Below are 24,952 nucleotides of genomic sequence, written 5' to 3' on the forward strand. Positions count from 1 at the left end.
AATATACCAGTAATTTTATTTGAGTATCTAACATTACACTCAACTTAACCAGGTTCGAAATGTATTTAACACCAATGAAATTTGTTTCACAACTTGCTCAACTGACAGCTTTGAAAGGAGTCAACAGTATTATAAAAACGTTTAAAGTGATCGTTAAACATTACAATCAAAGTCGTTTTATGCCATTTAAGTTCACTCGCAGGATTCACAACGCTAAATGAGTATTATTATTAATCTTAGAGATGAAATAATATAGGTTATTCTCGATTCTGCCCCGTTATTTTTATCCGCCCCACCATTGACAGTTAATGTTAATTTGTTGTGATTGTGATTCTTGCATGCATGTACTAACTTTCAGTCTACTGAAATGAAGACGTATGAAAGTTTCCGATGAATGAATGTTGCTGTCATCTATTAGCACTTTAAGATGGGACGAACAAGAGCGAGGGATAACTGCTTGATAGACACATAGACACTCTAAAATGAATGGTTATTCGATGCAAAAAGCCTAGCTGGCGATAACCTTTGCCGATAATAAATAAGATGTGTTCACGATATGAAAGTGGAGATCCTTAACTTCTAAATTACGTGATAGAACGCGAGAGTCTAGATTGATGTTCTCGATGAACTATGGATTTCATGTGACAATAATTACTTCACAAGATTCTTGCGTCTAGAATTAATTGCTGTAATGGCGGCGTAATGATCAATTATCTACAACAAATTAAATCACCATGTTGTCTAAGGGTTGGATATTTATATCTACTATGGATAGAATCCTACAATGTCGCTAGGAATAAGCTGTGCTATACCTGTCATCCACTAACTGGCATATCTTCCCGAAGCATTTCCATGAAATCTCAATTGTCTTTTGGAATAAGCACTATTGTCTGCGCAATTCTATAGCGTCTGAAAATAAACTTTTAGTGGAAGGTCATCCAATTTGCCTGTTTCATCCTGGTCGACCTGGTGAAATGGTTCAGGGGCAGCGTTTCGTCAGCGGCAGAAGTCATTATGTGAAGTCTAACGATCAGTCCCTCGGATACTGAAGAGCTGTCCTGAAAAAAATAAACCCATCGCATTCGCTTACAGCATCGGTTTGTTACTGTGTATGTAACTTTAACGAGAAATTCCCAGTTCCCGGATGAAGGATGCCTCCCGGGCGCCATCGTTTGGCTGAAGCCTTTGCTGATCCGGTTTTCTCTAAACATCCGGACCGGTTCCGGAATGGTTCGCTCTGGGACACTCGACAGCGAAGCGAAGCGCTGTGTGCCGTTCGGTGGAATGATGTCAACACTCAAGGGCACATCGATCTCTGAAGCACGATACACTCCATCCATCAACAACCGCGCTCGATGCTCGGTAGCGCCATCTAGCGTGGACTAACGGCTTCGGAGGCACGGCGATGGCTGCGCGGGTCCTTGAACTTTGTGCCAGGCCCGGCACGGAGCTGCAGGATGAAATTGCATTCTGTAGCGCTGTTCAGCTATTCTTCGCCGCGACAATACCCTTTCCCAAACCCGGTACCGGACGGAAACGTGATCCCGATGCTTGCCGCATGACTTGCGGAGCGAACGAAATTTGTCATCACGCGCGTCTGGTGTAACAAACTGTCGCCGACGGGATGAGGGGGAAAACTCTGCCGCCGACGTTCTGAGCTCATCATGATAATCATATCCGGCCCGGGTGTGTGTGTGTGTGTGCATGTTTGGCTCTTTTCACGTCGCATTCCCATGCATACGTTACGGATCCCGAAGGTAACAATCGGCACAACAGATGACGACGGGCTGTGATGGATGGTATTTATGAGACGCGTATGAGACAATGAGACGCCGTCAATGAGGCGCACTCTGTGAAGATGTGGGTGGTTGTGTGTGGACGTTTGAACAGACTGCACGTGTCAAGTCACGGATTATTAACTTGTGTTCCAGGGAGATGTGGAAAACTCGTGGCTAGGGAGCCTCATACCTCTCGGTACAAAAGTTCCCCATCAATTGTTCCAGGACGTGGGAGAAATGTGGCCTGCAAAAAATATGAAAAAACAAAAACTGCTCTGCACTACCACTATAAGCTCGCTGATACATACTGTACACAGACACATTATCTCTGGCCAGTATTATTTAATTATGTGGATATAAACGGTCCTAGACGTACCTTACCCCTCCAACTCGAAAAAAGAGGCACAGACTCAGACAGCTTTGTGCAAGAAAAAGTCATCTTAACCCTCGCCACTCGGAGGCGAGACAACCCCGCGCCAGCTGCAGCACTTTTCTACGGCGCGAGTGGCCTCAATCACGTCTGCGAAGTTGAAGTACGAAGGTCCTCTACGGCTACTTGAACTGCATCTCCCGCTCTGGTAGGTGTAGCCGTATCTGCTGAATCCGCGGGTGCATCGTTATCACGTGGAGATAGTGAGATCAAAAGGACAGATGGTCGCAAGGGAGGTGGCATGGCATGGAGGGCACCAGCCCCCCAGTACCGGTGGCGATGAGAATCAACGAAAAACAATGTTTCAGCATCCCACGTGTTGTGTATGTTTCGTTTTACTTCTTCTCACTACGATTTACTGTAGCGGTATAAGCGCGTGAGTCAGAGATGAGCTGGGCAGATTAGCGGGGCTTGTGGGTGGGAGGGCTAGAGATGAGCCTTTGAATGTCTGTGTGGCTGTCGAAATAGATGAAGAATTATGATCTCATCAGTATCGTCATCCATCATCCACTCGCAACTTGAGTTCGGTAACCCATCGTCGGGGGATTTTCCTCGAATTGAACCGATTTTTGTCTTTGATTTTTTATTCAGTGAAATCGAATCGGACGTTCAAATCTTTCCTATCTTGGGTTGAAACTTTGCCTCCTTTCCCAAAATAGTCAGATGGTTTATTTATTCATAACATCAACCGGCGACATGTTCCATCGGAGAAAGGATGCGAAGTATTGGTAAACCATTTACGTACGCTCGTTTTTTTCCCGCAACAAACAAAGCCAGCACATTGTAAGTGGGTTCTCTCGTTGTAACCTTTTGTTGTTTCTTCGACCTGAGTTTCTAAAATGACATTCCATCAAGAGACCCCTCGATGCTCTGATGGGTGCAGAAGAAGGGGTGTCCAGAACGTAAAATCTTCCAGTGTTGTTTACCTTGTATAGCTTGTTCCATGGTTCGATTTACGACCGGCTTCTATTTCTGTCAATCGGAAGGATCAAGGGTGTCGCTTGTTCGGGAGCAATGTGCTGTAAAACGATGGAAAGAAGGAAAGGTAACGAACGGTTGTCGTTGCAAATTGTACCTTTTAGCATGTGTTTAATATTTTAGCACCTGCTGCAATGGTCTTACATTTGCGCAGCAGAAGGTGACGATGCGATGAAGAAATTCAATATTAGAAAGATAGTATTATTTCTTTTCATATAAAAAGGCAACTTTTTGAACCTCCCTAGAGAATACATTAAATGTGATGTAAATTTCGATTGACAGAAAATTAGACATTAAACACTAAGCTTTTTCATCATCATCAAACTTATTTTTTCTCTTAGTTATCCACTTACAAACATAACCGCCTTGCACATTTTTTAAGGTTCGTTCCACTTTAGAAAAACTTATAATAATATTTCTAAGCAACACAGCGCCGACGTCGTGACTGCAAATAAATCGTGATAACAATTTTTTAACTTTAAAATTTATGCAAACGATAAGGAAGCTTTATTGCTTGTTTTGCAAAGGGTCCTTTCGGTTCCAGTCCATCTGGCAAAAACTTCTCTCTGTGGTCGCCACATCCACTGTCAGTTTGCGGACGGTTGGAGTTTCGTCACCAAAAGCCGGATGCCGGCTTATCTGGCTGCGATCAAACACTCTTCAGGCGGAAGTTTGGGCGAAAGCATTCGTATTCATTTTTATTTTGTTTCGTTTTATTTCCTTTCGTGGTTGAGAAACTGCTTATTATTATTTTGTTGGGGAGCTAGTAGGAGTGTCTATATTTTTTTAAACATTCTTTCACTTGTATTTTTCACGTTTTATTTACTTTCCCAGTAGTAGGTCATTTCGTTAGTGGTTTATTTATTCTTATTCACTTATCAGTAGTCAGCTTTAGTCGTATTGTTGTTCTGTGTTTTGGCTGGATTATTTTTAGAAAACGAACGAACGTCTTGAAATTGAGACAAACACATAAATATTTTCATTAAAAACCTGTTCCAAGTGTATGAAATTAGCAGCATTTTCTTACTATCTTTGACTCGAAGTCCCGTTTCTATTAACGACGATCGAGTTTCGAGGTGATAATGACCCAATGTTAATTTTCGGATGTTTGCAAATTGCTTGATCAGAACGATCGTAGCTTATTTTAGAAACTCATCTATTACCAATGGCGGAAGGAAGTAGGACGTGAGAGTCACCTGACATGAGGATGATTCACAACAGATCAGCACAAATGGAGTCTCTTTTTACGTCGTGCAAAATGTACCTGGCGTTATGGCACTTGGGGAATGCACTTCGTAGTTCAGCTGTATCAACTACCTTCGGAATTTTATTTGCGCAGTTTGCCGATCCCATTAAAACTCCTCCGTTTTTCGCTTGACTATTTATTTTCGATTGGTTGTACTAATGGGTTGATGGAATAAGCACGTTTAATGGCATTTGCATACGGAATCCATTTATTTTTGCCAATGTATAAATAATGGAGTAAGAAGGTATTTTCCAGCGCGTGTGATAATTAAGGAAGGAAAAATGACCATCACTAATGCCCATGAATATTTTCAACCATTTTAATTAAAATGCTTCTGAGACTCCCGTTTTAATTATTGAAAAGCAAAATATTGCTGAACTATTTTTGTCTATTGTGCTTCATTTTCACCAAGAAAAAGTCATTGAAAAATAATGATTTATGTTTCGTAATACTTGTTCTTGGAAACATAGGTTTCTATTTGTCGCTTGCATAAGGTACATCATAATCATCATCGTAATTGGCCGCATTCGTTAGAAAAATTACGCTAGAATCCGTTGTTTCAGGCATTCTGTTTCTCCGGTGGAAACCCCAATCGGGGCGCATACCAGCCACCCCCCGCCTGAAAAGGCCTCACACACCAGCCGAGCGAGCGAACTTGACGCAGTCATTATTGCAAATGGCAACGCAACGCATCGCGGCTAGGTGCCGAGGGGAAGGAACTGGGCCGCATTCACACGGGCGGTGGAAAAGGGTCGCTTGACCGGTCCGAAACTAATGCAACACGCGGGTGGAGGGAGGGGATGTTTGCGGTTGCAGTTGCAGCCGTTGCAGTGGTAGTAGCGCGGCAGCTGCAATTAACGTCCGTGTCTATCTCAATCACTCGATCGCAATTCAACAGAAATTAACCCCAACTAAATCTACACTCGGTCACACACAGCCCCTCGCTCCGGCCACCCTCCCGCTCAGCCGCCCCCCAACGTTGCACGATGGAGAGAACGACTTCATGCTGTTTTTCACTTTCCACGAGCAATTTTTTTTGCCACCACCATCCCCCGCGAGCGCGCGTTTTTCCGGCACACGGCGACTCTCCCTGGCTAACGAGCGGACTTTACGCAATGCCTATTTCTTAACTCGAGCGTAACAACCCCCCACACACACACCCTTGGCGTTGGACATTTGCCAAGTGCAGGTCGTCTGCGCTTGATCGTGGTAGGAAAAATGGATGAAAAAATAGAAAACAAAACCTCAACTTACCCCAAAACAACCGTGATTGGTGACCAATTGGCCACCCGGCGGAACCAGCTCAGAGTTGACGGACCTGCTTGGGGGGGTGGGGAAGGCAACCGAACGGGTGGGCCACCGGCATGGATCGCGAAATTTACGCTATAGTTTTTGGTTGCTTGATCAGCACTTTCGATTGTCTGGCCGTATGATCTTTTTTTTATGTTGTTGCTTGTTGTTTTGGCGGTAAATTCCACAATTCAGCTGGCCTCCACGAAAGGTGTGTAGTAACTTGTGGCTTTGCCCGCCCCCTCTCCTCAGAGGGTTAACTGAAATGGAAGAATCGGTGGGGTAATGGAAAGGATATGCCCAAAACAGTGGGTTGTAAGAAAAATGTGCGTTGCCTAAAGCGCTGAGAAATTCTGTACAAACGCAAAACTATGTGTTTTGAGCTTTGTAAAGTAATAGAACTTTTGGGGTAGGGCATACACATAATTATTGGTTACATCATTAAAAGCGTACAAATAATTGAAAGTATTATTGCACTTATAATGATTGTACTATTCTGTAGCAATGTTAATAATTTCTCGTAATATAATATGAAAATTAGTAGTTTTACATTGAGGGCAAATCAAAATTACCAGCAACATTTGAGTATATTTATGGTGGTTTAATATGTCTTGAGAAAATGTTATAATTAGTATTGTGTGAATCTGATGCCGATTCATGAATTCTTAATAAATCTTTGATAAGAATCAATGAATCTGAATCTTCATGTTAGCGATTCATGAATCTTCAAAGATTGAATCTTGGAGACCGGATTCAAGATTCGACTAGTGAATCGAATTACTCTTTGTATAAGATTTATATGAATGAATCTGATCGAAAGATTCATGAAGCACAACACTAGTTATAAAGTACGGTTTCAATGGTATGTTCGCCTTTGCAGGCTAACTAATCACAGTATGAGAAACATTTGTATTTTGATATTGTAAAAACAGCATATTCCAAGTGGAAATACGCCAAAATTCAATTCATCTATGGATTGCCGTAAAATAAACCACAGCATTTTGTTAAATTGTTTTACTTCTTTTACAAATAATAGCAGTGATATAGCTGATACTTGTACATCTAATCGTTTTCTCTTATTCATACCTAAGACTAGCTTTTACGATGTCATCTTGCGGTAAAGCGCTCACTTTCCTACAATTCGAAAATAGGATGATAATGTGGATATTCGAAAAACTTTCAAAGGTAAACAGCAAATCAATTCTATCCTGATGACCCCTCGAAAGGATTCTTGTCATACCTGCACCGATTTGACAAAGATTGGCGTATTTTACCAAAGCTTTCCCGCATGTGGTGAGTTGTTCATTTGCTATTTTTCTGTTTTTATCCGTCCGCGCGTTGTTTGTCACTAATTGGAAAAATGCCATCGGAAGAATAAAAATTGAAAAATGCACATCCTCCCCCCAGCGCCGACCGGACATTTTCAACTCCTCGCTAGAAGTGCACCGGGGTGTTGATTATTATCGGATGGTTTATGCATGACCAACTATCATCGGGTAGCTAAAAGCGCACGTTTGCATCGCTTGCCACAACACACCGCCAGTGTGTGACTAAAGGATATATCGATCGAAAACGTTAATAGCCGTTCATCTGCAGGGTTCGGAACTCCAGACTCTATTATCAAACGACATAAAGGATTCGATCGGTTGCCACTGATGATGTTGAGCCATAATCGTACGAATGGTTGTATTTTGTAGTGGTGCTACCTGGTAAATAACACTATAACCCCAAAGGGCTAAAGGGGTTCGCGGAAAGTGTCTTGTAAACGGAAGGCAAGCGGTTTTCGCGCTTATCAGCACATATTTGCAAACAATGCAAAACGGGGGAAGCAGAGCGCGCACGTGCCAATCGGTTTCGGGTTTGGTTTGCATCATTTTACGCGGCAAACATGTGAGCTGGTTCTGCTTATAGTGACGATTAGGGCGAGCCATTTTCCAGCCGCCATTTATCACTACGGGACGATTTGCAAAGGCACGTTTTAAAGAGATATTCTGACAAGTGGATGCGCTCGGTTGATGAAATGTTTGAAATAACTGTGTCGTTTTATTGCATTTTTTTAAGAACTAAGCATGCATCTAATTTTATGACCAATTGAATGGAATTTCAAATAGATTGTGGTTACTACCATTGTTTTACTGTCCAAATTATCTCTTTCACAATTTGGCAATTTTTGAAACATGTTTGGTTGTGGAAAAAATACCCGTTGGGTGGAAAATTACCTTTCGAGTCAGCCAAGGGCAAATTCGAAAGACAAACATGCATATTTCGCAATGTAATTTGTTTCGTTTTGCTTCGTTTTGTATTGATCGATATTTTTTTTTCGCATTTGTTCATATTTCTGCATAGTGTTCAGTTCATCTCTGGTGAAAAGCAGTGATGATCGATTTTCTGTGTGTAGTTTAATGGTTGCGAAAAGCGTTCAATTTCTTTTTTTTCCGCCTCCTCCACTTATTTTCGCTTCAGTTCATTTCCCTCCTGTGTGGTGTTTTTCTCTGCTGATTTTTGCGCTTTGTCTGCTCCGTAATTTATCTACCAAATCAAAGCCAATTTCCACCTCAGATGAGCCTATTTATGCAAACATTTACACACTGGAAGCATGAGTGCATCCGAAATTGGGGGTTTGATCGGAGGATGTGGGGGGAGGGACAGGAGAGTGTGTTTTTCTTTTTATGCTTTGTTTTTTTTTTCGGGGTGCCGGTTCCGGGCATCTCGGTCGTGAGCGAAAGTGATTCGGCTCGCCCTCACCGAGCATCGATTTGTCGGCGAGTTGGCCGCATCCGATGGGTTTTAGCTCCGGTGAAGATGAAACGATGTGGAAAAAGCTTCCCTTCGCAACTTCGGCGGACAACCGTGTCAGCTTATTCACTACCAATGGCGCTACTACTACTACTAAGACAATTAATACTACTAGCTCGCTTTTATTCATGCTTGCTACACTATTACCACCACGCACCACGTTTCGAATAGTTTTAGAAAATTTGGCATTCCATTTGCACCGTACCGAACTTTTCCAATAAGGTGGGGTTTTTTTTTCATCTTTCAATTTTCCACACACCAACCGGATGGAGAAGCGTGCAGCGGATTGTGGGTGCCTTTTTTATGCAACTCCGTCTCGTCGATTTCCGTTTGTGCATATATTCATCTCGGTGGTATCGAGTGTCGGTATGCAAACCGTCCCCGTCCAACCCCCTCCCGCTTGCCAACTCCCTTGAGGCTGACGCTCGTCACCCGGGTGCTGCTGGTGAAAATCGATCCGAAATGATGCATTCAATCGATTGAAGTGAAAGTTTTCCAGTCAATTCCAATGTTGCTTCCACTGCAACGGGACGCGCATTGTTGCTGTACGTGTTATACGGCGACTTTGTTTTTGCTCTTCTTTCCTCCGCCTTTTCCCATTTTTCCATACCACCCATCCACCCAGCTCCCATCGGAGAATAGTGAAACTGTGCCTTCTTTCCATCGTTTTCCCGCCGTGTTTCGGGGCAGCATGCACACGCATCATGTACGTTTTCTCTGATGCTCCCGGTATCATCTTCACCGTGGATGCACTTGATCTCGTTTCTAGTGCCCGGTAAGTTTTCACTCGTGTTCGAAACACTTTTACTTTGTGTGTGCACACACAGAAGTTGCGTTCGTGTCCGGGCCGCAACGTTACGCTTTTTGGGGTGATGTTTTTGCCATGTTTTTGAGCTTTTCCCGAGCCCATTTCGTCCCGGCACCATCAGGTTCGTTTCGTTCGCCAAAGTTTGAAAAGGGCTGTGATTGGAAGGTTTTCTGTTGCTCCCCCTTCCCTTCCAACAACCATCAACAATATCCGAGACGACGTTGTTAAACAGATAACCAACGTTTCTCTTGGTTAGTCAAGCCTCGCACGAAAATCCAGAAGCGGTGGATACTTGAAGAAGAAGGGAGTGTGAGGGCCTGGGGGACGGGACTACATTTGTTTCTTCGAGCCATCGTTTGCTTAAACGGATGTTATGTTCTGGAATAATTTGTTCCACTAACATCGAAAACCGTGGCGTGATAAGCCTACCGGCCATTATAATGTACCATAATAATGCCGGCAAACATGTTGCCTACACGGTTCTTTTGACAAAACTGTTTGATGTTGCATTTTAAATACATTTACACTTTAAGAATGATGTTGAACGTCTTACGGTTCAGTTAATAGGATTTATGTTTAAACTATCATGTTATACATTTGTTTATCTTTTAATATACACAAATAGAAATAGTTTTTCAAAGAGTAGATTATTTTTAAATCTCATTAAATATTATTATTTTTAGGATAGAATTCCATTTCGTTGAAATTTTAAAAATATTTTACGTATTCTACAAATCATTAATATTTCGGTTGACAACTTCTTGTTGGAGATTTGTTAAAGCTATACAAAGCTCGTTGTCTTGTGCGATCGATTTGTTTCTTTCCTGTATTAACATATCAGAATGATCATACGATAAGAGGAAGCGGACGCATTTCCCGGCGCTGTGTCGCGATCAGTAACAAAAAATTACGATTATTACCACCACCACCCATCCACCGGTTTCATCTCCTCTCCGGTGCGAGCAACGATTACCGGCGGTAACAGGAAAATTGCGTCTTCCGCTTCCGGCGTTGAGTGCAACTCCTCTTTCTTTACTTTCCACCTTCGGTCGCCGCTTCGATAGTAGTCATTATCGTCGATCGTGTGTGGGATCATCGTATCACCCATCAGCATCGTTACGACACACGCATTACTCATGGCCACCCTTTCTCTCTCTCTCTCTCGTTTGCCCTCTCCCTCTGTAGCTATGCCACGGAGCCGATTTGGTGATCGAGATCCCCGGCAACCAGGGGCTGGACGATTCGTTCTACCGGCTCGACTACTACCCACCGATCGGCAACCCGACGCCTAACACGACGATCGCGTCGCGGGATGTTGGCGACGAGATCCAGTTCTCCAACGGGCTGCCCGGCACGCGCTACAACTTCTGGCTGTACTACACCAACTCAACGCACAAGGACTGGCTGACGTGGACGGTGTCGATTACGACGGCGCCGGATCCGCCGGCCAACCTCACCGTCATCCCGCGCAGCGGCAAGAACGTCATCATCAACTGGAGCCCGCCCGCCCAGGGCAACTTCTCGTCGTTCAAGCTGAAGATCCTCGGCCTGTCGGACAACTTCGCCACCAACCAGACGGTCGCGATCGAGGAAAATCAGTTCCAGTATCAGGTGCGCGACCTGACACCCGGCGCCACCTACCAGGTGCAGGCGTACACGCTGTACGATGGCAAGGAATCGGTGGCCTACACGAGCCGCAACTTCACCACGAGTAAGTGCACGGACCGAGTGCGGGTTGGGTTTCCTATTTGTTTCTGGTCTTGGCGATTTTCCGGTAGTGGCGTTGTGGTGTGCACTAACGACGAGAGCTTTCTCTTCCTAGTAGAGGATTTAACTGGTAGCTGACCTAACTCGTCTTTTAGTACTTTAGTCACCGGTTTCGGAAAGAACCACCACTGGAAGATGAACCAATCCATCGCTCTAACACACCGATGCGCTCCACTAACAAACGGAAGAACGATGAATTCCTCCGTGCGGTTCAAGGTGAACTGGTATTGCGCTGGCAGAACACGCCAGCAGCGGTAATGTCGCGAAGAGGACGTCAAGTGGAGCGGCAACAGTTCCTCTTTCCTGCTCGGCACAGTGCGGCACTTGGTCTAGACATGTGTTGAGATAAAAGCAGTTAAAAAGTTGTTTTAATTTTTTTTATAAATTGTCGTATATAACATTACCCAAGTATTCTTGAACTAGTTTGCGGTCAGGGGACAAGTTTTTACCTCATTTGTTTGATTTGAAAAATAGATATTCCCCATCCACGCAAGTATTAGACATTGCACAATCTTTGCTATACTCTTTCCAAATTCTATACTTTAATCGCAATTGATCAGCAGTTCTATTCACTTCATTTGGATTTTACAATATCTTAATACAACAAGGTTTGTGTCTTGTTTGTATTGAACAACAATTAAATTCAATATTTTTCTGCAAATGATTTTATTCAAACGAGATCCCACGTGCAGAGATAAGCTTCGACTGAGAGAAATGAAGAAATTGACACAGAAACATTAATTAGAACAATTGCCGTGTATAAAATAATAGTTATTTGGCGAAGCAATAATCTTAGATGAAAACGGTGATATTATACACGCGAAAATGAAGTTATCTTTTTTAATTACTTAGGGAACAAAAAGCAAGCTTATGAACAGATAGTTCTCTAGTCAGTACTTAGTAATTGAATAACAATCAAAATTATCTTTTCGTGATCATCCATATTTTTGCTTTTTAATGAAACCCTCGACCACAAGAAGGAACCGGCCCACTGTGCGCGAAAACAAGGGAACAGATCCAGCTATCCCGGGCGGCGCAATCCTACACAAATTGCGGATCGGGCGCGCGACCGCTAACGGATGTTTTCAATTGAAATGCATACACATTCTATGTTTTACTTCCCCACACGCAGATCTGTGGTGCCCTGGTATTAACTGGATAATGTTTTAACAAATTCACTTAGCCTCACCGAATCGTGTTTTTCTTCTTGCTCCTTTCCCTCGCGTGCTGCCTTCCTTCTGCGTCCATTGGTGTACGTGGTGCTCACTAACAACTAACACTCCTTCTGGAACGGCTCGCGACTTCCTCGGCGGCGGATGACGACCATCGCGATGACCGACGCTGTTGGTGTCGTTCGGTTTCGGCTTCGGTGGCTGCAACTTGTCAACCTGCGCACGTACACGCTAACTACAATGAAACACCCGCACACAAACACCTGCGAATAAATAAAACCCCGGGGCTGTGGGTAAATATTTGCGAAACGCACCATAACCATAACACCCGAACCAAACCTCGGCGCTCGACACTACATTTCCCGGTGGCGCATAAAACCGTCGAACCTGCGGCCAAAACGCGATCCTTCGTGCGGCAAACCAAACAACTCACCGGCCGTGCGTTGCGGAATTCGTCTCACCTGACCGTCACTAACAATCTGCTCTATCGCTCTAACCACTAACTAACTCATACACAAACACACAACCTCATTCTAATGGTGACTTTTGGGTGGCGGTGGTGACTGACTGGCGGTGGCGATTTCCTCTGGCGGAACACGTACCAGAGCGCTACAGGCATAAAGATCTGCTGGACATTAAGATTCTGCGAGGTAATTCTTCAACCGGGCTAGCGTAGCCTGCCGTACGCTCCGATATATACACTGCACGGTTGAACCATTGTGTTTATGCGTTTCTTTTTTACGCTTTTTGTTTTGTTTGGTTGTGCTAGTTCCGTTTTATTTTTCTTCTCCCTACCCGAGACATTCCGTTTAAGGAAATCTTTCGCCTAACCAATCCGGATTTTGCATTCCGCGGACATTCAGCGCGCCAAGGCAAGGTACCAAAATAGACGAGGTTGATTGAGCATCGGGACGGTTGAGAAATATAATCCGTACAGCATGAATGATACCGCAAATTCCAAGGAAAACTATTTCTACCAATCCTATGAATCATCCCTCTTGGCCAAGTATCGCAATAATTTAGAAAATTTCTTTCATCTTTATTCCCTGGCCAATTATTGGTTCTCTTCTGTTTATTGTCAATCGGTCTGACAATGTTTTTGATTCTCCGGTGGATAAAAAATCTCAACAAAAAAGGAATATTTTCGTACAAACTTACAGAATTTTTAAAGAAGATAGCAACTTTGCGGATTAGGGATAGACTAGTTGTTTCCAAGTTGATTGAAATATAAAATAAGTAACATGGGAAGCTACGAATTTCTTAATTGTGATCTTTATTTTTTCAATCGATAATTTTAGAAAAAAAAAACTAAAGGAATATCTTACCTAATAATTCTCTCGTTAGTGTAGATTATGGATTTTAGATAGAAGATAAATTTTAATTTACATCGTACAAACTGATTTGTGTACTGTTAAGGGCTTCTCCCATTGCGAAAGAGATTACTAAAGTTTAGATCAATCATTGTTTAACTACAAACATTAAAAACCGGTTGATTTTTAAAAGTCTTATTAATCACATCGTTAGGCAAAAAACCACACACATGACCTAGGGTTTAAAAAAATGTTTTTAACTACATTGACGGGCATTTTTATGTTATCTCTTAACACGCACATATGTAAAACTAATTGGTTAGTTGTAATAAGTATGTCATCCCTTTTATGTTATGGTGAAGGAAATGTTTCAGGAATGCATTACTCGTGATTCATCTTGATAAAACACTAAACCAACTTGTCTATTTGTATTTAAGTTCTACTTTCGCTGCATTCAGCCTGCCTCCTGTTGCACCATGCATGCATGGAGCATGTGATGATGGTTTCAAACTTTTGCTAATACTTGTTCCCTTTACCAACGTTCCCTCGAACACAGAACCAAACACGCCCGGCAAGTTCATCGTGTGGTTCCGCAATGAGACCACCCTGCTGGTGCTTTGGCAACCCCCGTACCCGGCCGGCATCTACACCCACTACAAGGTATCGATCGAGCCGCCCGACGCGCTCGGCAGCGTGCTTTACGTGCAGAAGGAGGGTGAACCTCCCGGACCGGCGCAGGCGGCATTCAAGGGACTCGTGCCGGGCCGCGCGTACAACATCTCCGTGCAAACGATGTCCGAGGATGAAATTTCCCTGCCGACCACGGCCCAATACCGGACGGTGCCGTTGCGCCCGATGAACGTAACGTTCGACAAGAAGTCCATCTCGGAGAACTCCTTCAAGGTGATGTGGGAAGCACCGAAGGGCACCAGCGAGTTCGACAAGTACCAGGTGTCACTGTCGACCTCCCGCCGGCAGCAGGCTGTCCTGCGGAACGACAACGAAAACATGGCCTGGCTCGAGTTCAAGGACAATCTTGATCCGGGCAAGACGTACCAGGTGGTGGTGAAGACCGTCTCTGGCAAGGTGACGTCCTGGCCGGCTAGTGGCGATGTGACGCTGAAACCACTCCCGGTCAAGCAGGTCCAGTCGGCCACCGATAGCAAGACGGGTGTGATCACCATCTCGTGGCAACCGGACGATACGAGTACGCAGGACGAGTACCGGGTCAGCTACCACGAGCTGGAGACAAACAATGGTGACTCGAGCACGATGAGCACAAACCAAACGTCGTTCCAGCTGGAAACGCTGCTGCCCGGCCGGAACTACTCCGTCACGGTGCAGGCGCTCTCGAGAAAGATGGAGTCGAACGAGACGGTAATCTTCGTGGTGACGCGACCGTCGTCGCCAATCATCGAGGATCTGAAGTCGATCCGCGAGGGTCTCAACATCAGCTGGAAGAGCGACGTTAACTCGAAGCAAGACAAGTACGAGGTGACGTACACCCGCAACGATACCAACGATGGCAAGACGGTGCTGACCACCGAGAGCCGGTTGGTGTTCACGAATCTCTATCCGGGTGCCGGCTACGAGGTGAAGGTGTTCGCCGTCAGTCACGGACTGCGCAGTGAACCGCACTCCTACTTCCAGGCTGTCTGTAAGTATTCGAACGAATCAACAAAGAATGGAAATCCACCTCACTTGTGTGTTTCATCTTTTACCACAATTTTACAGATCCAAACCCACCGCGAAACATGACAATCGAAAAGGTGACGAGCAACTCGGTACTCGTACACTGGAAACCACCGGAGCGGTCTGAGTTCACCGAATACTCGATTCGGTATCGGACGGAAAGCGAGAAGCAGTGGATCCGACTGCCTTCGGTCAAGGCCACCGAAGCGGACGTTACCGATATGACGCCGGGCGAGAAGTACACCATTCAGGTGAACACGGTCAGCTATGGTGTGGAGAGCCCCAACCCTCAGCAGGTCAATCAGACGGTGCGACCGAACCCGGTCTCGAATATTGCGCCGCTCGTCGACTCGAACAACATTACGCTCGAGTTCCCGCGTCCGGAAGGTCGTGTCGAGACGTACATCATACACTGGTGGCCGACGGAGCAACCGGAGCAGGTGTCGATGAAGAACTTTACCGAATCGAATACAAGTGAGTAAAGCAGAGTTTACAGTTGGAATCCTTTTTTGGAATAACTGTTTATGGTTTCGTTTTTAGTCCTTCCTTACCCTGGCAGCGTGAGTGACGATGAGAAGATCGTCGAAGAGCCACCGCTGGTGCGTCTGTTGATCGGTGACCTGATGTCCGGTGTGATGTATAACTTTAAAATTCAAACCATTTCCTACGGGTTGACGAGCGATGTGACCAAACTGCAAACGCGCACAATGCCGCTGATCCAGTCGGAGGTGGTAATCGTCAACAACATGCACACCCGCGACACGGTCACGCTGAGCTACACGCCAACGCCGCAGCAATCGTCCAAGTTCGATCTATACCGGTTTTCGCTGGGCGACCCCACCATCCCGGACAAGGAAAAGCTTGCAAACGACACCGACCGGAAGGTCACCTTTACCGGTTTAACTCCGGGCAAGCTGTACAACATCACGGTGTGGACGGTGAGCGGTAAGGTGTCGAGTCAACCGATCCAGCGCCAGGATCGAATGTTCCCGGATCCGATCACGCGGCTCGAGGCGACCAACATCAACGACACCTGGATCGACCTGAAGTGGGACATCCCCAAGGGAGAGTACACCTCGTTCGAGGTGCAGTACCTGATGAACGATACGCACTACGTGCAGAACTACACGGTCAACAATCACATCACCATCACGGATCTGAAACCGCACCGTAACTACACCATCACGGTGGTCGTACGTTCCGGGACGGAGTCGAGCGTGCTGCGGGTCAGCTTACCCGTTTCGTCCAACTTCCAGACCAAGGAAGCCCTCCCGGGACGGATGGATAAGTTCGCCCCGATCGATATTCAGCCGAGCGAGATCACCTTCGAGTGGTCGCTGCCACCCAACGAGCAGAATGGAATTATCCGTCAGTTTACGATCACGTACGGACTTGACGGGTCCCAGCACACACAGGTGAAGGACTTCCGGCCGAACGAGCTGCGCGGGTCGATCAAGGGACTGCAGCCGGGCAAGTCGTACGTTTTCCGTATTCAAGCGAAGACTGCCATCGGCTACGGACCGGAGCACATCTGGAAGCAGAAAATGCCTATTCTAGCTCCGCCTAAACCCGAGACGCAGGTAGTCCCGACAGAGGTGGGCAGCACGGCGACGACGATCGAGATCCGCTTCCGGAAGCACTACTTCAGCGACCAGAACGGTGTCGTTACGACATACACGATCATCATCGCCGAAGACGACTCGAAGAACGCTTCCGGGTTGGAGATGCCCAGCTGGCGCGACGTCCAGTCGTACAGCGTGTGGCCACCGTACCAGGTGATCGAACCGTACTACCCGTTCAAGAATAGCTCCGTGGAGGACTTTACCATCGGCACGGAGAACTGCGACGCGAAGAAGACGGGATACTGCAATGGACCGTTGAAGTCGGGCACGGTCTACAAGGTGAAAGTGCGTGCCTTCACCGCTCCGGACAAGTTCACCGATACGGCCTACAGCTATTCGATCCGCACAGGTAAGTGCTTCTGGAAGCGAAACATATTGATTTGGATTATTGGTAATAAGGTGAATTTTTCACGATGGGGTTTTCATTATTTCACTGTTCTATCCCTATTCTATCTTGTTATTGTGATAAAGCAGCACTACTTTCGGTGGATGGTAAGATTTTTTTCATCTCTTGAATGAAATCGTTTCTGTATTGTACTAGAGTTATCTACGTTTTGTATTTGGTTTGCATGTTCTTTAATCCTTCATTTAGTTTTAAGTAATAATAAACAGTTAAGTTTATAAAAAATACGTTTTTCAAATACAGTAGCTTCTCAATTAAAGCTGGTAAATTGTTTTACAACTGGTAATTAAACAGTAAGTTAGCAGAGAATACATTTAATGGCTAAAATAAAATAAAATAATTCTTTTGAATATTTCTCGAATATTTGTCTGCATAATCAAGCTACTTTATTGGCGCTAAGAAAAATACCAAAAAACCAGGAATGTTCGCGAACAATTCGAAGACTACTTTTAAATTCATTTTTTTTCTCTTTTACTGACATAGAAATCTGTGTGGCATGAATATTTTGTTCCTAGTTTCTTATTTCTGTTTTAGATCAACTTTTTTTGTTTAATATATAGTTTAGTTCAGAACAATTTATCAAAAGTTTATTGTTGAATGCATATTCAATTTCTAAAAAAAACTGCATATCTATCCCGTAAATGTTCAATTTTGTTTATCTATATATTTCGTTTAAAGATTTCAGTTATCTTTGCGTAATCTTAGTAGCATATTGTTTATAACTATCTTTTAAATTCTTTTGCAGTCTCGCGTTTAAAATAGAATTCCTACCACATGACACGTTCTGCATGATTTTTGTGTGATTTTACTCATTTATTTGGCCTACCATTCTAATGTCCATCTTTTGTTCCCTCGGCACAAGCAGCCCAAGACAACACATCGCTCATCGTGTCCATCACTGTGCCATTGCTAATTATCCTAATCCTGGTGGGTGTAGTGCTGTTCCTACGCCGACGTCGACACACGGGCCGCAAAACCACCGAGCAACGCACCAACGACAATATGTCCCTGCCGGACAGCACCATCGAAACGAGCCGTCCAGTTCTGGTGAAGAATTTTGCCGAACACTATCGCATGATGTCCGCTGATTCCGATTTTAGGTAAGTCCCCGGGGTCAAACGTTGGGGGGAAACGGTTTAACTTGTGTGGTTTGTTCCGTTTGTCATTACAGATTTAGTGAAGAGTTCGAAGAACTGAAGCATGTGGGCCGGGATCAACCGTGCACATTCGCGGACCTACCGTGCAATAGGCCTAAGAATCGTTTTACGAACATTTTACCATATGACCATTCCCGGTTTAAGCTTCAACCGGTTGACGACGAGGAAGGATCTGATTACATTAACGCGAACTACGTACCGGTAAGCGGACGAAAGAGCAAGGCCAACTGGCGAGAAAGAGTGTAAAAAGATGCTGATATTTCGTTTGTATTCCTCAGGGCCACAACTCACCCCGGGAGTTCATTGTGACGCAAGGTCCGCTGCATTCGACGCGGGACGATTTCTGGCGCATGTGCTGGGAAAGCAACTCGCGTGCGATCGTCATGCTGACGCGAACCTTTGAGAAAGGTCGCGAGAAATGTGACCACTATTGGCCGCACGACACCGTTCCGGTGTACTATGGTGACATCAAGGTGACGCTACTGAACGACAGCCATTATCCCGACTGGGTCATAACGGAGTTTATGATGACGAGGGTAAGTTCTACCGATGAAAGCAGTAAGATTTCGTTTGATTTGAAATTGATGTTCACTTTGCAACGACCCTTTTTTATCTATCTCAGGGAGAGCAACAGCGCATCATACGCCACTTCCACTTCACGACATGGCCCGACTTTGGCGTGCCAAACCCTCCTCAGACGCTGGCACGGTTCGTACGAGCCTTCCGGGAGCGCGTCGGACCCGACCAGCGGCCGATTGTGGTGCACTGTAGTGCCGGCGTCGGCCGTTCCGGCACCTTCATCACGCTGGATAGAATATTGCAGCAAATACAGGTGTCCGACTATGTCGACATCTTCGGCATCGTCTGGGCAATGCGAAAAGGTAAGGCATTGTTTATCCTGCGGGGCTTGGTTGTAGACTAACGCTTCTCATTGCCGTGTGCATTTTTTAGAACGTGTCTGGATGGTTCAAACAGAGCAGCAATATATCTGCATCCATCAGTGTCTGCTGGTCGTGCTCGAGGGCAAGGAAGGCACGGAGCGTGAAATTCACGACAATCAAGGCTACGAAGGTACGTATTTCCTTTTCGAGCGTCACCTCAAGCGAAGCTACGCTTCGTCCGGGCAGCTGATACGAATGTTGCAAAATAGCGCATCATGTTCGTCGGTGGCCGACACATGCACACGGTTGTGTGTGCGTGAGCCAAATTTCAATTTGCTAGCGCCTGGCTCTCAAATTCCTCCGTACAAAAGAGCGCTTCGCCTCATTCGTAAACTACTGGCTCACCCCATATAAGCTACGCGTTGTTGCCTCGCTGGCTCGCAAGTCATAAACCACACACATGGCGCCAGATTCGTGTACCCTATCTCATACCTGAAACCCCAAGAGGGTCATCATTCATCTAACGGCTACTCTTCATTGGCTAGTTTGTTTTTTGAAGAATGGTTTCCGTTTCGTCCTATAAATACTTAAAATCTAATGCAGGATTTATCGCTTTTCCCACTGGTTTGGTTTAGTAGATTTTCATCGACTGTTTGAACCTTAGCACAGTCATACTAATTCGTTTTATTTTTAACAATTAACACCGTCGTTGGAGGTCAGATTTGTTTGAAATTTTAACACCAACTTTTAACATCAACTAAAAACTTTTTTTTTAACACACACTAATAGTTCATTTCGTTTTGAAAGCATAATTATCTCACTAATGGGAATGTATTTTAGTTGTTGTATAATTTGTGGAACCAAAAACATGATTGAAATACGACCCATTTTTAAATTGTAATCGATTGTATTACATTGCACGAACATAGTCATACATTTCTAAATAAAATTGATCCCTAATCAATCGTGATGTTAGAAAATGAATCATTTGTAAATTCGATTACAATCCCATTGAAAAAAACATTTGGAATATGTAACTACATTTTAAATCCATTAACACAATCTGTTTAAAAAGAGCGAAATTTGACGATTTGTAAATGTTTTTGTGTTTTATATTATCCGTAGTCTGATCCGATGTCTCAAACGCAATTGTTGGCCGTTGTATCATCATCTTTTTAATGTGTAATATGTTACTGTAAGCTTCTTGACAAAGTCAGATAACAGCGCACGACCCTACCAACAGTTTATGCCAGATAATTTTGATCATTAAAAATCAATCATTTGGTTTGATTTGATGATTTGTATAAATTATATACTACTTTAATGTCGCTGTTTTTCAAGATGTATTAAAATTATGCATCGATTTCATTAATTTCTTCGGACGCAAAGAAAAAAAAACTTGTTTATGTTTATGTGCAAACAGCATTTAAAAAAATTCCAACCATCATAATTGTCTTTTGCAATATAATTTGGAAACCGAACATTTACCATGTGTGTTATGCATGCAAAGAACTATATGCGATGACCTAGTATTTATCATGCATTCCATCTGCATACTCATTGCATTGGTGTGCACTAATGGTATCTTAACTTGTATACCTTAACCCTAACAAAACCGTTTCAAATGCATCATTTAAAAATAGCCGATTGATGATTTGCACTCCTTTAGCCTAGCTTCTGAATGATTTCGAATTACTCTTTATTATTTCTATTTTCATTTGCCCCGTCGACGGTGCCTCCGTGACTTCGATCGGTCATTCGATTGTCGTTTGCGCGTTTGCGTGCGCGCGAATGCACCGAAATCGCCGATCGGTCGGTTGGTCGGTCGGTCGATGTGCACAAAACGGCAGATGAAAGTATACTAAACCAAACGATATACGGCCATCTGAGTGATTCGCAAATCCGGTTGACCTGCGTTTGAGGAGGTCAGGTGTTTGCTGGATCCCAGTTGTAGAGACATGTGCAACACTACTACCCGAGCTGGCCTGGCGGCCGACAGTACGAATGAGAGTGGAATCTCGTTCTTTTTTTACCGATTAAATGTAATATTGAGTTTTCTTTTCTAAACACCGGACATTTTTTAACGGTGCAATAAAATAAAACCAACCGTCGGATTGGTTTTGCGTTACTATTGATTTTTCTTATCCTTTCTCTTCATCCTCTCTTGACACATGTTGTGAAATGTTGTAAAAATGAAAAACAATCTCGTGCCAATAATTGTACGTACACCGCACGCGTCTCGTGGAATCATCGTGGTGTGTGCTCCGAACCGGAACTTCTATCGTTCTACACTATCCTGCGTACTCTATCTCACTATAATTTGGGGCTTCTTGGTGCTGATACTCCACTGGTGCTTGGCAAATGGATCTATTAACCGCGAAACTCACGTACTCACTCACTCACCTCAATCAACTGCATAAATACACACACACATCTTACGCACCCGCACCTAAAACTTGTGACGCGCCTCGAAACGGCCCTGGTGTCGATGCGTGTGCCCATCGCCTCCTCCCTCCCATTGTCTGTACGTGGCCTGTGTGGAACGCCAACAGAACCGCGAGATGACGATCAACAGTCCGAGGAACAGTTGCTGATCGAAAACCGTTCCGATGACGATCTAGATGAAGGAACGACTGTGAAGGAACAGGAAGCCGCCGTGGTGCTAGAAAATGCCGAACTCGACCGACGGCGGAGTGTAGCGTCCTGCAATGCCGGATCAGGAGAAGCTTCTTCAGCCGGTGGGGATATGGGTAAGCAGCAACAACGAAGCTACACTGCCGCGGGAGAAACCACCGAGGAGGAGTTACTGGACGACGAGGAAGAGGTGGAAGTGACCGTCGATGGGTTGATGATCGTGTCGAAGGTTGTATCGACGCAGCACTCCACCGTTGGTTCGGATGGACAACAACAGCACTCACACAGTAATTCCAGCAACACGCACGATCGCGATCAGCCATCGTCGGGAATGGACGAACGATCGATCGGAAGCAGCGGCACCACGAGCAACACCAGCGCCAACAGTGGCTATGAGTCGAGCCCGTGCAAGCGGCGTTCGATGAACGGTGGCTCCGGTCATCCGGAACAGGCGGTGCACGATCGACGTTCACTGACGTTTTCCTGCGGTGGTGAAGTCGTTGCCAAGCCGGAGCAACTTAATGGCCTATCCGATCAGCATCGTCTACAGCAGCAGCAGCACCAGCACCAGCAGCAACAACATCAGCAACAGGCACCTCACCAAGTTCAAGCTCCCGCGCAGCAACCGGCGGCCCATCAGGCAACGCTCGCCGGCGGAGGGAAAATGTGGAAGGAGGAAAGATGACAGTTGGAGAACGATAGCGACAATCGAAGCAGCGGCCGCAGTAGCATCGTGATCGCTATCAACGACGGCGATAGCCATGTAAATAGCAACGCCTCGAACGTCGTCATCTTGCGCGCGGACAACGACGCGGACGACGATCGGACGATGCCGACGAAGGACGACGAGACGGAGATCGACGACGGAATCGATGGTTCCGACGAGGGCGAGGAGGTCGAGGTCGACCTGAACCACCAACGGGCGGACGAGGACGACGAAGAGGAGGAGGAGGAGGAGGACGAACGGTCGAACGAGCAGCGGGAGTTGCTGTTGCATCGACGGAACGAACGAAATGTGCGAGCGGTAGCGGCGGCCATGGTGGCCGGGGCCGTAGCTGCTGCTGGCGTTCCGGGGAGTGTAGGTGGCGTGAGTGGCGGCGGGGGTGTAGGTGGCGGCGGTGGAGTCGGCGTAGGCCGCTACAAACACCATAGCTACGTGGAGGTGGAGGAGGACGAGCAGGACGACGACATCATCGTGATTGTGGACGAGGACAACGTTGGCGCCGGCGACGCGATCCTTGGTGGCGGGCTCGATGGATCCGTTGGTGGGGCCGGTTGTAGCAGTGTTGGTATTGTCGGTGGTGTAGGTGGTAGTAATGGTATCAGCGACGAGCTGTACCTTAAGTTGAGAGAAATGGGTATGGTAACATTTTTAATCCTTACTTTTGCTTATCCCTTTACTCTTGCGTATGATATTTGGCTTCGTATTGGTGTATCGTGATTTTGTTGTTGCTTTTATTGTTTTTCTTCATTTTGTCATCTAATCAATTCATGTGATTTTCTCAATTTAACAATAGCATTTTTTATTTTGTTTATTTTTCTTATTTGACAATCTGCTTTAACACTAGAATACATTGTTTTGGAATTTTTACCGAGCTAGCAAAAGGTGCATAAAAAAACTTAAAGCGCCAAAAGATAGTCAACAAATGTGCCAAAAAGTAGCCGTAAAACAGCAGTAAAAAATTCATTCGGATCTGGTCAATTTGATTCTGGAAACAGAAAAATCTTAAATTATTTTCTTTAGATTTATGGATTTGGCTTTTACGAATACCCTTCTGAAAACATATTCATCCGTTTTAGAAATATTAAAAACGAAAATTTTGTAGCAGTCAAAATGACTGTTATTTGGATTCTAGTGTTAAAAGGAGATTCCATCTTCAATATAAATTGTGTTGCAACAAGTGTATTTTTTCACGAAAATAGTTCTGCACATATTACCTTTTATATGTTTACTAAATATATTTTTACTAAATGTTCATTTTTTTTTTGTTTCAAATAGTCTAACAAAACCGATTATGTTATTTATTTACCTCTCCAATACATTATTTACCTCTCCAATTTAGGAATTTCTCGGTCGTTTTTGAATTCTCATTTATATCATTGAAAAATTGTGAATAATTTAATTTTTTCTGTTTTTCTTATTTGTGAGTGAAGCATAAGCATGTGTTTCTTTGTATGTGCGTGTCATTTTGTTCGAAAAAGAATCCTCCCTTTTCCCCTGCCCTGTTCGTTTGTTTGTTCAACGTTGAGCTGCATGCAAAACGTTTCGTGTAAAGACGTTGAACCATACACGATCGCTTTTGTCTCGTCACATCTAACCTTAAATTTTCTATTTTCCTTGTCTTTTTCCTGCCGTCGCTGCCGCACACCAACCCTTCCCAGATGACGAAGGGATCGCCGAGTCCGGAATGTAAATCGGTCATGGTGTCATGGGTCGCGGAGTAAGGAGCATCGGAGCCAGCCCGGGATGCTGATGATGGGCGAAAATGGACTCTACTTGTAATTACTACTTAACGGTTCCCCGCCGCACGAGCGACGATCGCGAGGGAACGTAGAACGGAGGACGTAAACACAGTTAACGTTGCTGCAACGCTTAAAACTAGGAACTATATACACGTATTTTGTTTTTGGGCAGCTCCGCAATAAGACTTAGGGCTCGAAGGGTCCCATTCCTCGAGATAGGAGTAGCGAGGATGAGAAAACAGGGGACTGGAATGGAAGCGCGGCGGACACAAACACACACACTGCCAGACAGCTGGGACAATGTGCAGCTTCTCGATGTGTTTGCTGTTGTGTCCGTTGCCGTGTATGGTGGCCATAAAAGACCATTTGCAGACCGGTGCTAGTGTGCTAATGTGTAAATGTAGAATAATTGGCGTACTGTTTCGTTCTTGTTTTTATAAAAAAAAAAGTATATATATCATTCACAAACACCCCGCTTGCGGCCCTGGGACGCGACGGTTGCATGCGAACCGCAGCTGCATCGGA

At 44.9% G+C, this 24,952-nt stretch overlaps 2 protein-coding genes across 2 annotated transcripts in view; both read left to right on the top strand.

Moving 5' to 3' along the window:
* The window catches only part of LOC131284696 (tyrosine-protein phosphatase 10D), a 61,509-nt gene extending 38,725 nt beyond the window's left edge, over positions 1-22,784 (top strand). The window contains exons 4-15 of the mRNA XM_058313560.1: positions 10,512-11,037; positions 12,871-12,915; positions 14,132-15,232; positions 15,310-15,741; positions 15,808-17,238; positions 17,364-17,381; positions 18,158-18,392; positions 18,464-18,650; positions 18,728-18,985; positions 19,072-19,330; positions 19,401-19,520; positions 21,883-22,784. Of these exons, the coding sequence (XP_058169543.1) occupies positions 10,512-11,037; positions 12,871-12,915; positions 14,132-15,232; positions 15,310-15,741; positions 15,808-17,238; positions 17,364-17,381; positions 18,158-18,392; positions 18,464-18,650; positions 18,728-18,985; positions 19,072-19,330; positions 19,401-19,520; positions 21,883-22,649 (5,379 nt within the window). The 3' untranslated portion in view covers positions 22,650-22,784. The remainder of the gene's footprint in view (positions 1-10,511; positions 11,038-12,870; positions 12,916-14,131; positions 15,233-15,309; positions 15,742-15,807; positions 17,239-17,363; positions 17,382-18,157; positions 18,393-18,463; positions 18,651-18,727; positions 18,986-19,071; positions 19,331-19,400; positions 19,521-21,882) is intronic.
* On the top strand, positions 22,654-24,849 carry LOC131288644 (forkhead box protein D1-like). Its single transcript, XM_058317795.1, has 2 exons — positions 22,654-23,322; positions 24,347-24,849. Exons 1-2 carry the CDS (start codon positions 22,794-22,796, stop codon positions 24,376-24,378), a joined length of 561 nt encoding a protein of 186 aa, XP_058173778.1. The 5' UTR covers positions 22,654-22,793; the 3' UTR covers positions 24,379-24,849.
* Positions 24,850-24,952: the final 103 nt, after the last annotated feature.

The sequence above is a fragment of the Anopheles ziemanni genome, chromosome 3, assembly GCF_943734765.1.
Source record: "Anopheles ziemanni chromosome 3, idAnoZiCoDA_A2_x.2, whole genome shotgun sequence".
NCBI classification, from domain to species: Eukaryota; Metazoa; Arthropoda; class Insecta; order Diptera; family Culicidae; genus Anopheles; species Anopheles ziemanni.

Excerpts from the sequence above, each read along its gene's own strand:
- LOC131288644 (XM_058317795.1), top strand. The coding sequence starts at position 22,794 with ATGCCGACGAAGGACGACGAGACGGAGATCGACGACGGAATCGATGGT. Across the intron at positions 23,323-24,346 it reads CCTTAAGTTGAGAGAAATGG|ATGACGAAGGGATCGCCGAG; the intron begins GTATGGTAACAT and ends AACCCTTCCCAG.